At 38.6% G+C, this 16,495-nt stretch overlaps 1 protein-coding gene across 1 annotated transcript in view; it reads right to left on the reverse strand.

The window, feature by feature from the left end:
- Positions 1-2,231: 2,231 nt before the first annotated feature.
- The window catches only part of SLC43A2 (solute carrier family 43 member 2), a 59,557-nt gene continuing 45,293 nt past the window's right edge, over positions 2,232-16,495 (reverse strand). Inside the window, exons 10-14 of the mRNA XM_063449927.1 lie at positions 7,731-7,866; positions 7,219-7,351; positions 5,464-5,537; positions 4,779-4,902; positions 2,232-4,535 (exon numbers count right to left, since the gene is read on the reverse strand). Of these exons, the coding sequence (XP_063305997.1) occupies positions 4,374-4,535; positions 4,779-4,902; positions 5,464-5,537; positions 7,219-7,351; positions 7,731-7,866 (629 nt within the window). The 3' untranslated portion in view covers positions 2,232-4,373. The remainder of the gene's footprint in view (positions 4,536-4,778; positions 4,903-5,463; positions 5,538-7,218; positions 7,352-7,730; positions 7,867-16,495) is intronic.

Consider the following 16,495-nt stretch of genomic DNA (forward strand, 5'->3'; position numbering starts at 1 on the left):
TTATTCTTATTATATCCTCTTTTGTAAAGAATTAAAAAATGTTCATGCATGCATATGGTGATCATGAGATAGGTAAGCACAGTAGAGCACCAAAGACAGACCCAGCGCATTAGGGGCTCAGAAATAAATTTCCTATGATGTCGCACAATCACCATGCCTTCGTGGACAAGAGATGCACGTAACATAGATCAGCCCACCCAGAACATAGAAAAATTTTGTAAAGCGTATGTGCATACATCTGATGTACTGTGTCACATTCACAGTGAAATCTGTCTAAACTTTATCCCTATGCTCATTTATTGTGCTTTATTGTTTAATATACGTATTGATTGCCTTGCCTTTTGTCAATGTAATTTGATATGCATGATTTTTATTTTTTTTTTAAGTCACTTTTTATTGTAAGTTATGAACAAAGTATACAAGCAAATATGGCAGTCAGGTGTTATAGCAGTGGGACGCGCAGGTCTCCATTCGGGTGACATCAACTACATACAAGTTGGATGCGCAGATCCATATTAGTGAGGCATATAGTCGGTCGTAGAGTGGAAGTGGTTTGATATGCATGACTTGATAAAGAATTTAAAAAATAAAAAATCTAAGGAAATAGAGCATTTGATCTATACATTTGCTGATTATTTTCATAGTGTACCTGAATGTTTGTAAATTTATGCTGTATGAAAAGCCTGAATTAATGAATAAACGCCACTTTAATTTATATTTTTATCTAGACAACTTTACAAACATTTAAGAATGGTTTAACCGCTTAAGGTAAGAGGGTGACAGGACCTCCAGGCACCATAACAACTTAATTGAGATGGTGTTATGTTGACTGGGATGTTTCTTTAAAGGGACACTGTAGACAACCAGACCCGCTCATTGAAGTGGTCTGGGTGCACTGTCCTTTCCCCCTTAGTCTTACAATGTAAAACATTGCAGTACTAAGACAGCCTCTATAGTCTACCAGGCAGCCAATAGAGGCGCTTCCTGGAGTTTATTGGACTCTGGGTCCCCTAAATGACATCCTCACCCTCTGCATGAGGACATCTTACGTCAGTGAAATCTTCATAGTAAAGCATTGAGTAATGCGCTTGCGGTACTTGTCACACATGGGCATTTGGGTCCCCCATCGGATGACTTCAGAGGAGGTGTAGCACCGACCCAGCGCTTGGTCGGTCGATGCTGGAATCGGTAAGTAAGTAAAGGTTTTTTTTTTTTAAACCACGGGGAGAATGGGGGCCTTGAAGGAGGGGGGGACCAGAGGGCACTATAGTGTTAGGAATACAGATTTGTATTTCAAACACTGTATAATCACTTTAAGTGCTTACTTTGTCTAGTTATTTAGAACAAGCTCTGGTTTAAAAGTATACAGCCACACGTAACACTACATTTGGTGCTTGGACTAGAAATGGAAAACTTTCTTACAGCAATTGAGCAGTTGTGTTGATTTATCATAATATTAATTAAGTAGTCTACGTTTTAGCAACAAGTAACAGATGTTATATATGTAAGGCACAATTACAGAATAACACAATAACACAATGTCTTACACACATAATTCGTTTGGTAATTTAGAAAGATTTTATTTTTAGAAGTACCAATAAGCACTATATGTATAATGTACAGGCACAATAAATCCTTACTCAGAAGAGCTTACAATCTTTTTTGTGCCTCAGGCACTGAGAGAGCTAGTGATTTCCCCAAGGTTACATAGTGCTGGCTCTTGGGTTTCAACAACAGATCTTATATCATCATCACTTCTCTCATTGTTAGAGAAAAATGAACAATATTTTTTGTATTGCTTTTGTGCTATATTTTCCCTTAATGTGTGATATAAATTTAAACGTATCTGCTGTCACATTAAATCTTTTTTTCCCGTGATGTCAGGAACGCACAATTGTTACACCTTGTAATTCCACTCCAACAACATATTACCATTCAACACTATTCTACAAATATCAAGTCAACAGTTATATTGAAAAACATGTGATAGTAGGAGAATGTGATGTCATTTTGTATAATTATTTCCTTACTTTCGGAGAGGAGTGTTAGCAAAATACTGGTTTTGGATTCTAATCATCCTTGATTCTAATCATCTCTTAAAACACATTTGCTTTTGAAGGTGCTGTTCTGCCTATTTTCGAGTGTAACATTTTTATAACTTATTCAAGCAATAGTCACCTTCTCCCTTCTTTATAATGCCCAAATACTGAACAACATTTCAAAAAAGAAAAATTGTCCGATGTACATTTTTGTCCCATTCCTTTTAATCCTGAGCCAGACGATGCTTGCTAGCAGTCATGTGACCAAGAGAACACTCTCTGGTTGAAATGCTTTGTTACTATAGCAGCAGAAAAAAAAAACAGTTGGCGTGGGTAGAACAGCACCTTTAAGGCAAAATTGGAGGAGTGATATATGTATTGGCTAGAGTGGAACAGGCTTGCTAAACCCACTTCTCAGGAGTGCAAGATTGTTGCCAAGGCAGAGACTGGACAACCTACACAGGTGGGTAATCATGCAAATATTCGCATTCTGGAAATATAATCACCCATGTTCTTATGAGCCTATGTCTCATTTTGGAATCACCCATGCTCTTATAACTAGATCACACAAACCTTCAATGGAAATTCGAAGGTTGGAATTGAAATCCCTTAGTCCAATCATACAGATGGTACTTCTGGGAAGCTTTCATTTCACTGAATAGAACAGGTCCATTTCCCATGGATCCTATATATGAAACTGTGCAAATTATCTTATTTAATTGCAAATGTTCTGCAGAACATCATAGGGGTTGGTTGTTTTGGTTTCTCAGAGGATGGAACAAAAACTCTGCTTCTTTCGATTGCTTACTACAGCTTTCTCATGGATTACACATTTTAATACTTGCATTGCAAGGTGACGATGGACTTAGAAGAGTGCTTGCATGCTCACCCTACTGAGTTCATGTCTAACATGATTATATGGCTGTATAACCAGGATGTCCTACCAGGTACATTGAGAGCTGCCAGATAGGGTAAGAGTTACTGTAGTGAGGTAAGAGTTAATAATCTCAAAATGTATCAGCTTATATAAGTGATAATGTGCAGAGGCAGCAGAAATATACTTAAAAAATAATACCTATCTATATCTAAAAATTAATGAGGTTGAATGGAATTTAAGAAATAGTTTAGGAAACAGAAAATAAAAAACACAAGAACAATTAACAAGAGACACAAATGGAAAACATCAAGCCAAAGAACGAAAACACAGATAGACATGGTAAAAGGAGGTGCAGGAGATCAAAATTATCGCAATGACATGTTTCTCTACCTCCATATCTATACATAATATCATGCAAAGGACATAAAACAGCATACTGATAATAGGTATTTATAAAAAAATATTCACCAAAGACACAGGTATTGCTTAGAATCTCATTATAAACTACTTGTCTGTAGACTTTATGGCACAACAAGGATATGTGCAACACATTAGCTTTTTGCGTACTCTTCTTATGCCTATTGGAGGTTTGTAGTATCCCTTTTGAACTCTGTTTCCACATTTCTCTATGTTTGTTTTTCGTAAAAATCAGTGATATTCGGTAATTCAGCTTTCTGAACCCACTGTTTTTCGCACCATCTGGAAAAATATCATGTTTGCACAGAGTTTTCAAGTACATTTTTACCTACGAGTCTTTTTATGTGAGTGCTTTAAAGAACTCATGGATTTGGTGTTCCTGTTTGAGACTAACAACTAGCTTCACCATTTCAAAACTATTTCTTTCTTACCAGGAGAAGCTGAGAAATTAAGATCAACTCCTCTGGTAGGAAAGCCAAGAATAGAGCCATGCCAAGCAGTAATGATGATCTGTCACAGTGTCTCACTGAACGGAACCATGGTTCTTGCTGCTTCTTTGTCGAGCACCCTAACAATAAAATAATGTAGACAACTCTGTAACGTGAGATCTCCAGCTTTGCCACAAGATAATACAGTACAACCTATATCTCCAAGAGTTACTGCTGTAACTACAGGTCTTTAGATCACAAATAAACCTTCAATACTGGGACTGGGTACCAACATCTAGAGGATATTAATCCTGACAATAAAAATAAAAAAAAGGTTCCTTCTCCCAAAGAATTGACAAATGTTTGGCTTTTCTGTAACAGGGTTTCTCAAGTATTTTGCTAAAAAGAAGACCCTGCTTAAAAACTTTTTGATGATAACATTGGAGAGTGATATAAAACAGGGCACTCAACAGACGTTTGGTGCACAGATGGGAACATCAAGGAGCTTAAGGTTTGTTCTGGAGTGGTCACTTGTTATGCTGGAGTGAATCCTTTCCAAAAAGCATATGGAAAGGAGTATAGGGGGTATTCAGGCCTAGCCTTTAAACATCTTTACACAAAGGCTTCATGATCAGGCGTGCCATTGATTTTCATGTACAATTTGGAGTCCTCGATTTTCTGTTTCCTCTGACGCTCCAGATTTCTCTTAAAAAATATGAGGTAGAGTGGAAGGCAGAATCCGAACATACTAACTCCCAAAAGTCCGACGTTAACCTATAAAAATAACAATACATTGGGTATGATTAGCATGATTATATAATAATAGAATGCATAAGGAATAAGTCAATGGAATATAAATAAGCAATGTATATCAAGGATTTGATTTCTTATTTTATATGTAAAAGACAAAACCTTGTTCAATAGAATGAGTAGCTAGTCAAAAAGATAGTTGCTAAAAATCTGATACACTGAAAGTACCATTCGCTTGCATCCAAAAACAGATTACATTTTTCTTACCCAGAGTGGGTCGCCATTTAAAGGTCCCATCATCGCCAAGAAGAGAGGCTGCTGTAAAAGTGCAAACAAGGCGCTAATAAGAGACTGCAGTCCAGTCAAACTGCCAAAATGTGACGAGGGATATCTGAAAGAGGAAAACAAGTTGTTAGATTTTTCAATGGAGTAATCATATCAGTACTTCTTACCTATAGCAGTGGGAGATACCTAGAGCACTTCAGAGCTTTGGCTGCTGTTGTTCTCTCGATGCTCAGTAAAATACACTATAATTCATTGTCTGTTTAAAGAGACTCAAAAGCTATCTAAGTACTGTTTAAAAAGATCAGATGTCAGAAACAGTTAACCTGTGCTCACAATCATTGAAAAATATATCATATCATATTACAATGGCACACGTTAGCTGATTGGCGTTTGTAAATTGATACCATATTGACAAAGGAGTTATACGTTCCTGGCAAGCCTGACTTTATGCAGTCCTGTAAAACTTTCTATGGATGACAATATCTTGGCACTACATGGAAGTGAAGTGCAATGCTTCTATATGAATCTTAGAAGTAGCAAAGCATAGGGATCATAGGGATCAGTGAGCAATATATAAGGACATAGGATGCAGCTTTAAACTAGTGAAAAGGCCTGGTACAGTTTTAAGCAGCATTGTTTACAAATGAGTAACAGTGAGTGTACTTACACAGCAGCATAGAGACCTCCCACAGCAGAATGGATGAAACCTCTCACAATTGTGTGCAAAATAAATGAAAGTATCTGTAAATCAACGGTAAATTACAGTTAGCTGGGCTTTACAGAAATCGGGATCTAAAACCATTTTTTAACCCTTGATGCAACTAAAGAGGGTCATCCTTACCACACACACACATCCACAAACACACACATATAGACATACAAAAACAAAAACTAACACAAATACAGACACACAAACACTCACTATTACATACACACACAATTTGTATTATTTTATTATCCACCCTTCTTCTCTGCTGCTCATCTTATTTAGAGGGGGATAGAGAGAAGTAGGGTCTCCATGCTGTACCTGGTATCTAGCAACGGAAAAGCAAGAAGGATTTTATTGGCAACCCCGCTTTCTCGCTTTCTCCCTGCCTGCAACTTAAACAGGCAGGTAGGGCCATGATGGCATTACATCCCTGGACTTGCTACCTTCTCAGTATTACTGTATGTTGGTGGAGTACTGATATAAATCTACCCACTACAAAACTGCATTTACATGTGTATTTTCTAGGCAGCTAGCTGTTAAGACTCCAGCTCACCCCTTCCAAATGGCGGGGCCTGCTTTTGAAATGTAAAAATTAGCATGACTTTGAAATACATATTTACATTTAAAAGTGCATGATCTACTGTAAAAGATGTAAACACACAGGGTCATTTACTTAAGTGAGAATTCAAAGTGAATTTCAGAATTAAGGTGAAAATAGCCAAACTGGAAAAATTCGCTAACTCGGCTATGATTCCAGTTCGGCTTCTTCGGCCTTAATTTTGAAATTCACTTAGAATTCTCATTTAAGTGAATAACCCTGACAGTAATACTTTAAATTCAAATATTTACTTTTATTACATCAGGAAGTCTACCTTACAGAAGCCAGCAGAGGTCTGCCATTTGTCTATTCTCACCTATACATTTTCTGGTCACTAGCTAAGTCCGGTGATAGCACTAAGGAGCATACAGGATACTGCTTTGATGTCCTTCTTTTGAGAACTCTATTTAATCCATTTATGAGAACAGCTGGGAACCAACAGTGGACAAAGCTGCCATACTTTGAATCAGTCAGAGTTAACAATTGCATTGCAAAGTGAGGCAGATCATCTGTAGCACTTTTGTTTTGAAATTTGTCATGGATACCCCAGGTGATGTTCTCAGCCACCCTGGTCATCCATTGTTTTTAGAGGAAGATTTGTGTATTCCTCATAAACCTCACTGAGATATGTAGTCTCTACTGAAAGCTGAACAGTTAGTGGCAATGAATGAAACGACCTGGCAAGTTAATAGCAGCTGTCAGATGGCTTCATTTAACACGCAGAGCATCTTCATTCATGTTATTCTTCAATGAATGAATGAAAGTGCACGGTGTTGTGCAGCTCTTATTACCTAGGTTGTCTAAGTAGCAGGATTTCTTTTAACAGTTAAATGCAGGAAAACAAAGTCCATTTTTTTTACAGTCTGCAGCCTTTGTTATCTGATAAGGTTTGAGGGTTGTTTGTAATCTGTGTGGTGTCTTACAGCACAAAATACTTCACAGATTGTACAGAATACATACAATAGCACATTCCCATTAGTCTGGGTTTCACCAGCACCCAGTGGCTTCCCCCAGACAAACGTCCCATATTTTTCAAACATATTAGATTTTCGGTTTTGTGTTTAATTTTATATTAAACAAAATGCGGGCCATAATTTTTTTTACTTGCCACACACCTGTAAGGGCAAGTTTGGAATAAGAGTGGTAACTCCAAATCCTACCAGCAGCACATTGGTAAACGCAAAGGCCCGAGTGGCATTCGTGATCTTTTGAATCTGACGATCACGTTTCTTCTTTTTCTTGCCATTTCTGAAAAAGATGGAAAGTGAATAATTGATATCAATTCATGGACACGTGTTAGACAGGGTCGAATGTTTAATTCATCATTTGCATTCTATACTAACTGTTCAGCGGCTTATACGATATATCACAGCGGCCGGGGAATAAATCCTGATCTGTTTCAGAACTCCAACTCCCATGATGCTTTCACAGTCAAAGTAAGGTGACAACTGGGGGTCTGCCTTTTGGCCACTTCTCTCACTTATGGTATTGTATAGATATATAGAGGCACATTGCACTTTAAAGAGCCACTAAAACAAACCCTTCAACACAGAATCAGTGTAAGGCTGCTGTTTAGTATTATGCTATGTCTACTTTTGAGTCATTACAAGGTTTTCAGAGTATTTACTTCTCATCCTTTTCATCCTCATCGTCGTTGCCATCATCACATTCCTTCAGTTTCCAGTCCATGATATAGCCAATGACAGGGGCAGTGAGGAGGCAGAGTAGCTGCAATACGCCAAAAATTGAGGTATAGAGGCTGACTGCAGAGACCAAAAAACACAAAAATCTTAAAATCCATGTGACTGATTTTTATGCATTGTGTAATAATAACATTTCTATAATATGTATTAGATGTGCTGACTGTCACCTATTTTCTTTCTTGCACTGTCTATCTTTAAATTCATAAAGGCCTAAGTAGTGAGGTACACACTACTCACTAAAAAAACGACTATTCTTATGGATAAACAGCAAAAAAAAAAGTCTAAACATCCAAATTAAATGAGTACACTGCACTGTATGTATGAAGCAATTAAATGAATAAACAAAGAAGGCTTATACAGTGCATGCTAAGGATAATATAAACGTTAAGAACATATAGATAAAAGGCGAGTTGTAGACATCTACAAGGGAATGGTAGTTAGGATGGACAATGGAGCTAATTGTTAAAGCATCATTTCTCCAGGACATTTTTATTACAAACCTGTCCTAGCTGGAATTGACATTATAAAAAACACCAAGGCTGTCCACATTGGTGGCTGGTGAAGTTTAAAGATTGTGGAGCGCTGGACTTGGTTGGTCTCTTCCTACATAACCACATGTATCCAACCCCTGACTAAATGAGTGTTGGTCTCTTCTTACATAACTACATCTAAGCAACCCCTGACTCAATGAGTGTTGGTCTCTTCTTTCATAACTACATCTAAGCAACCCCTGACTCAATGAGTGTTGGTCTCTTCTTCCATAACTACATCTAAGCGACACCTGACTCAATGAGAAAATCGCGGCCGATGTAGCCTCACTCAGAGAAACCCTGCAGGGACTGAATGGCCGACTGGGAGCGGTGGAAGGAACCGCGGACACCCAGAAAGGCCAAATCATGGAGCTGCAACAAGAGGTTCAGGAACTTAGGAAGCAGCACCAACTCCACGAAATGAAACTCGCCTCATTGGAAGATAAACGCCGCCTGAAACACCTGAAGATCAGGGGCATAGCGGATAACATACCGGACGCCGAGCTGCCTCACCTAATCAGAAGGCTACTAACAGCATTGCTCACCCCGAAACTAACCAAAGCGGTAGCTATTGACGGCATATTCCGCATCCCTAAATCTCCTAAAGCCCCATCTTCAGTCACGCGAGATGTTATCACGCAGTTCCAGAACCTGAAAGACAGAGCTGCGGTTCTGACAGCAGTCCGAGAACACCCGACTTACACCTTCAAAGAAATGAGCCTCACATTCTTTCCAGACCTCTCGGGAGCTACCATGGCCTGGAGGAAAACCCTACAACAGTTTACCTCCCTCCTGAGAACGAAGCATATCAGGTACCGCTGGGGTCCAAACCATACCCTGCAGGTCACCAAGGGCGACGCCACACACAACATACGCAACATACAGGAGGCCGAGAGAACCCTGAGGCTACTGGACCTCCCCCTGGACTCACTTACCGCACCAAAGCCTCCAACGAATCCCACACACCCTCCGCACTGGGGCAACGCCGAAGCACCAGCTTTTATACCCCGACGCCCAGTTGGATCGCCTTCAGCCACAGGCTCAACTTGAACAGAACTTGGGACTAATAATGCAATTTTTCCTTTTTTTTTTTTGGGACACTAATTCCTCACTCCATCCCTTAAAGTAGGGGATCTGTTGCTTGACAATAGTGACCACAGACACCCCACCATGACAGAAGAGAAGACCCAGCCACCAGAAATAGAGGACCCCCCGCACTAACACAGGACACCACAACTACTGACAGAAGGCTGACCCTATGTCACGCCACCTCCCCCCCCCGCCCCAGGGTAACAGAGGCATCACTAACCATACGACAGCACTGACGAACCAGAGACCATAACAATAGAGACCTACCTATGCTTAATGGTCAAACGTATTAGTATGAATGTTTCTCACCAAGCTTTACGCTAATGTTGGAACGCTTAACTCAGGCGTAAATAGGATCTACGTTGCTTCAGAGATGTTAAGTTAGACAATATAGCATGTAGTTACCAAAAAAAGGGCAGCAGTTCTGTGTTGTTAGGTTTGATGAATGCTCCTCCTTGTTAACTATTGTAATTATAACTATAATTGGTATTCAGAACTAACCTGTGCACAATCACACGATGTACAAGGGTTTAGGCATTAAGCCTTTCCGTTCTGACTCTGTGCTAGCTGTAACTTAAGCTTACTTATACGCGCTTAACAACATGTTACTCAACATCTAATTAACAAGACGCATAGCATACTGTTATTTTGAAATGCTTATTTTGAAATGCTTATAATAATCTTCTTAAAACTCGACACGTACCTCTTAAAGTGCGCAGTTTTATAATTTCTTATACTACATCAGCACGCTCTACGGCAGACTCATTTGCTTTAGACACGCAGGCATGTAACTTACTTAACCATTAAGACAGCTCTGATGGGCTGATACTCATATATGTTTATGTTTGTATTTTCTCTTAAAATTGTATCACTAAAAACAAAAATTGTGCAGTCTCAAACAATGTCATATCTCTGTCAACCATTAATGTCCGGTAACTGCTGTTGTGGCATCACTGGCATATATGTACCATTCACCCTGCACTAAAAAATAAAGAATAAAAAAAAAAAAAAAAAAAAAAAGTCTAGATTCATATGAAAGTTCTGCGGCTTACAAAGATAGAGTGGGCCTACATTTTCCTCCAGAATCCCTTTAACCGGACTAGTACTGATATAAAGTTTATTGCATTACATTGGTTTTCATTAGGGTTTTGGTTTTTTTTTTTCATTATAAACAAAAATATATATTTTTTTCCCACACTGAATTCACTTTGTTATAACAATTGTGATGCTGCCCTGCTTTCTTTTCTGGGCAATTTAACCCATTGTTTCTCCAGGCTTACCCGTATGCATCACTATGTGAGGAAAAGTAGAAGCCAGCACGTGATAGCAAGGAAACAATACAAGAAAAGAAATGAGTTAGCAACAGATGGTGAACCAAAAGCAGACAAATCTATAGAACACATGTTTAGACAGTGAATTACACAACACTGTAATCATAAGTGCGACCCTGTTTCACAGTGTTAGTAGAAGTGCTTTGTGCGTACATTTGAATCAGCGAGTTCCACAAAGAAGAGGAAGTGAAATGTATGGAAACATCCAAACTCAGCACGATCCAGTTGCGTGATGACTGATATTGGTGTAATCATAAAGCAGAGGTCGTGAGTGTATTTCTGTCTAGCTTACATAAAGTAAGACATAAAGTGAATTTCAATTTTTAAATAGGGTAAATAATGGCATGGTAAGTGTGGAGCAATTTTAGCAACACAATCCCTAACCTAGAGGGATAATTCAGCTGCCAGATTGTGCTGACCAAAAAGCAGTGTATCCAGTACATCTATAATTTGAATGGCATATCAAACAGCGTTCTATGTAAAGTAGATTTCCATATTGACTTTATTAAAAATGAAATTATATCAAAAAACATCAAATCGGCTGCTAAAGTAGCACTAAAATCAAAAGAAAACGTGTTTGTTAAAAAAAATCAAGTAGCTCTTAACCTGAGCATCAGATAAGGCGGCTGGCTACCTGGTATTCTACTTTTAGGAAGTGATTGCAGGGTTTTATACTAAAGGGGATATAGAGAATTTGGAACAAAGTGAACATTTGAAGTCAAAGTAGCCTAATAAAATACATAGCTACCGGTACTTTCAGATACATTTTCCAGTTCAGCTATGTTAGCATAACATTTGGAATTCCCTGTGATTTCTCAACATTTCACTCTTTAGTGTATAACCTCGATATGTAACTTGCAGAATTACAGATGAAGAGTGCTTTACAAATTCACGACGTGTAGTATAAAATCTCAGCATATTTCCTAGTGGAGTAACTTGGAAATGTCACCATTCAGGAATCCACACTAGAAAGCTCTCTTCATGGAGGAGATTCATTGAATTTAGCAGGTTTTAAAGCTATAAATCTGTTTTGCATTTAGTGGTGTTACAGGTGAAGTTGGCCTTTATTCTCAGTTTGTCTGGGTATAAACTCAGTCCTTCGTAAAGAAAAATCTTATTGAACAGCCCAAGGCGCTGTATGGAATACTCTCATTTCTGTGCATAAATGGCTAAAATACTGTTTGCTAAGTGGGACAGAAATAGTCTTGGATTGAATGATTTGGAGACATAATGTTTTGGACAACACTCTGCCTCATTCATGTAGAATTGCAGAAACAAACATGCATAGTGAATGTTTGCACAACAGGATAATGACGGTAATACCAGCATCTCTCTGAAGATAGAGATTCAAAATGTGCCCGGGATTTAGGAATGGGTACACTCAGCACAACAACATGCCTGTCAACAAGCATTCATTTAAATATTATAAAACAAATGCAGCCTTACAATCTTCCACGCGACGAGATCATTTTCTAGGACGCAACTAACAGTTCTGATATGTAAACGCCTAGTCTTCTGCATGCTTTCGTTGTAATAAACATAAACAGGATTCTAACATTTAAGTATTCTGCAGAGCTGGATTGGAAACTGAAAAATACTTTAACCTGCCTCAGGTAATGGATTTTACTCACTGTCAGGAAGTATTACTTTACTAAGAGGGTAGTAGATGCATGGAATAGCCTTCCAGCTGAAGTGGTAGAGGTTAACACAGTGGAGGAGTTTAAGCATGCGTGGGATAGGCATAAGGCTATCCTAACTATAAGATAAGGCCAGAACTAGTACAATTATTTAGAAAATTGAGCAGACTAGATGGGCTGAATGGTTCTTATCTGCCGTCACATTCTATGTTTCTATGTTTAAAGGCATAGAACCCAAAGCTGCATTTTTGCATTCTTAATGAAATCATTCAAAAAACATAACAATATGAAAACAAACCAAACAAAAAGTGACATGTTCTGCAAAATAAAATAACTTTGGGCAATAGAGAGTTAATAGCATTACGGGATTCTGTGTTTAGGGTCAAATAAGATTTTAATTTGACATTAAAATCATGCTACTATTCATGTTAAGTGTACTATTATAGCCAAGCATGGCTTCCTAGCAAAATTAAAAAGGGAGCATATAAGGAGGTCAGTTACTCTACTGCGTGATTTTATAAGTAATGAAGAGGATGAAACTGTTTGAATTGTCTGTGTAATTAAAGTTCTAAAATAAAAGTGATACTAAATAAATGGAAATGATAATAAATAACATACACATTGCCATCAATGTATTAAATCGCGTTACAATGTGCCTAATGAAGGTACGTTTTGCGTTTAAAGTCTTTTTTTCTGCTTGCTGTTACTGATCTATGTATGTTTAATTTCCCATTACTGAGCATATTTATTTCTTTTAATATGTTGTCTTATGCTGAGCTCATGTGAGCGGATCAATGTGAGTAATAATTCACGGTTGCCTTTCAACATGCCTCTTCAGCTACTCATTCCTGATAAAGCAAGTTCGGACTGGATTAGCCGCATTGAACTTCTGCCACAAACCGTTTTGCAATTGAGGAAGATCACATCTGATGTAAATAGCATGTGAACAGTTCTCTCACTTGCTAAATATACTTCAATGCTCTAGGAGGCGCTGCAGAGCCAGAAACACTGCTCTCTGGTTAGAGAACAGATGTGCAGTGCATTAGTGCATTGGTCTTTAACATTTGTTATCTCCAGGACCGAGTTTCACATAAACACACAGCCCTCTTCTCTGCTAACTGTAGAACTGTCAGACATCTAACATAACACATAAGATAAACAACTGTAATTTTGCTTCCATAAAATAAATATACAGTTTTACATTTATGAATCAAGATATATTACCTTAAGAAATCTCGTTGTAATAAAAGGTATACTGAGTAAAATAATAGAATGTATCCATTTTTCCGGTTTCCTTATTTACTTGTTCCAGAATAGTCATACAGGGGTATTCAGAAAAGTCAGAATAGTCCTTGACTGAATGGGGCAAAACAACTGTCTTGGGACTGAAATATCTGAACATTTAACAAATGAGCCTGGATTTGGTACACATTTAGAGACAGTGAAAGCTGCATGGCGTTTTTTTACATTTGGGCCAGATGCTTAAAATATTAAAAATGTAGCCCAAATTTAAAAAAACGCCATGCAGCTTTCACTGTCTCTAAATGTGTACCAAATCCAGGCTCATTTGGAGCCTGCTTTGCAAAATCTAGACATTGTTAAATACTGTGAACAATGTTCAGAAATATTTTCCCACTGATAGTTCTAGCAGCCAGAATACAATTCTTACTAACCAGCCATCACATTAAATAGTAACGTGAGGACATGCCCACTAATCTATGAGGAACCTAAAATAAATAATAACGATGGTTTGCAATATACATTCTATCTGTATTGTTTATGATATTGGTGCTTTGTACATATCTACATTGCATTATGGGTTCAGATGCAAAGAGCACTGAGCTTGAACCAGACACGGAATACATCAGGACGATTGTTGCCAATTTGATCAGGTCGACCAAAAATTGGCTTTTGTAAATACGGAAATTGACTTTCCAGTCAGAGTTCGGCCATTTTCATCAGAATGCCAGAATCATCAGAGCCTTTTATTTTAACAAACTGACGTTTAGAGCCACAACAGCACCTCCACGTAACATAATAACATGACATATGCAATACAAGACATCCTGGTGGTATAATTTGCTCAATTTTATAATACAGGCAGATAGGTTATAGCGAGGTGTGTGACTAAATTTAGGGGGAGTGTGGGCCACTCGTCTAGGTGAGTATATCAGCACTCTACTTGATAAACCGTAAAGCCAGTAGAGTAAAGGTGCGTGGGTTTTCTATGAGTGTAGTCTAGTCTGAGTAGTGATCTGTGAGTGTGTGTCACTGTTGGGTTTTATGTAGTGACTAGGTCCCTGTTCCGTGGAGGTTATTGGTGTTGGCTTGTCGGAGGTCACTTCAATTTACAGTGTGCTTTTTTCTAGCAAATGTTGCTTCAATTAAACTGGACTAGGTCTGATGGTGAAGTGTAGCCGTTTTGTGAGATTCTAGGTGTATACGTTTGTTTATGTAGGAGCTTGGGTGCATTATATAGCCTATCTAGGCCTGTAGGGTGCCGGCATGACGGGGGGGTTTCTCTATTTGATTGCGTGGTGCAATTTAGGGAGGTCGGGCTCCTATGCAGGTTGTACCCCATTACCCTGGGGTGATGGGCAGTTTTTGTGATTTGTGTCCTATCTCACCTCTAAGTGGGGTGCAGGGTATTAGACCTTCTTTAGATCGTCCTGCGACGTCCTGCGTCCACCTAGAGTGCATGTTTTGTGTGTGGTGGCTGAGTGTTGTGTTTATTTGTGGCTGAGCTTTGTGTGCGAGAAGACTGAGTACTGTGCAATTGGTGTTGTGTGTGGTGATTGTAGATCACTCTCAGAGCTCCCTCGACACTTTGGTGCTCAAATCTATAACTCAAAGCACAGGCTGCTGCGCATAGATTCATTAGAGATGCGACAGGACTGTGAGGGACTTATTAATATGATCTCTCCCAACAGAGGTGCAGATCACATGCTCTCTCGATGTAGTGAGGGGCCTCAGGGACAAGCATGGAGATATTTTGACTCTTACAGGCAGGGCACTCCTCTAAAATCAGAGCTAGTGGTCCAGGTGCTAACAGGGTCCTTAAGATAATCAAGTCTTGGGAATCATGATGTAATGGAATTTACTTAACCCCTTCTCCTGAAGGAGTCAACTGCCCTACTGTGAGCTCTGCTTGTCTGTCTGCGATATAGTGAAAAGTACATCAAACCCAGTACTTTCAACAGCTGTGCATTAATGGACCAGCTGTATCACTGAGTCAGTTATGACTAGTATAGATGTCCTGCCTGGTCACTAGAGATATCCCACTTGAGTTCCACAGGCTGACAAACTACAAATAATAATACTTAACACCTGACATTGCCTTCATTATTCTGTATAATTTTCATGACAACTTCCATCAATAATAGACATGATGACAATTCTGCTTTTGTTCCTAGTAAAATGACTCACGAGCTGGTATTAATGTAACCTTAAAAGAGGGACTGCCAAATGTATCTATTGTTTAAAAACCAAAACACTATAACTACGAGACAAGGTGCAGGTTTCTAGGAATGAGGAAATAGACAGAGTTCATAGATAACTATTGGAATAATTTAACAAAATATAGGAGTCAGCAGTTATATAAGAGCCATGCTGCTTAGCATGCTGGGGGATTATCACTATCTTCCTGGAATTAATATTGATTAATGTAAAACAATGGGTATTAACCTAGTCTGACTGGGGCCTGTACTATGTACATTGCAGCGCATACTTCACTTGTAAAATATGCCTTGTGAGTCATGCATAAAATGTAACACAACATATACTAAAATAATTGATGCTAAATACTTTTATTATTTTTTTTGGCATTAAATGGGCCTCTGCTGCACGGGGGAAGGCTGTATGGTTACAGTAAACAGCTTATTGTGAGCATTGACAAGGACCTCTCAAAAAACACTTTTGTATTTTATACCCAAGGTAATTAAATGTTTTGGCCATTGGAATGATACTAAAAACCTCCAGTTATTTAAATGTGCATAGGGATTTTGTATTGTGGCCAAGTACATTTTTTCTTTGTTTTCTTATTGTATGTATCGGGACTGATGTGTATTGTAGTCATTGCTAATGCCCAGGAGTAGTGGGAGTT

This window comes from Pelobates fuscus, chromosome 1 (assembly GCF_036172605.1).
Source record: "Pelobates fuscus isolate aPelFus1 chromosome 1, aPelFus1.pri, whole genome shotgun sequence".
NCBI lineage: Eukaryota > Metazoa > Chordata > Amphibia > Anura > Pelobatidae > Pelobates > Pelobates fuscus.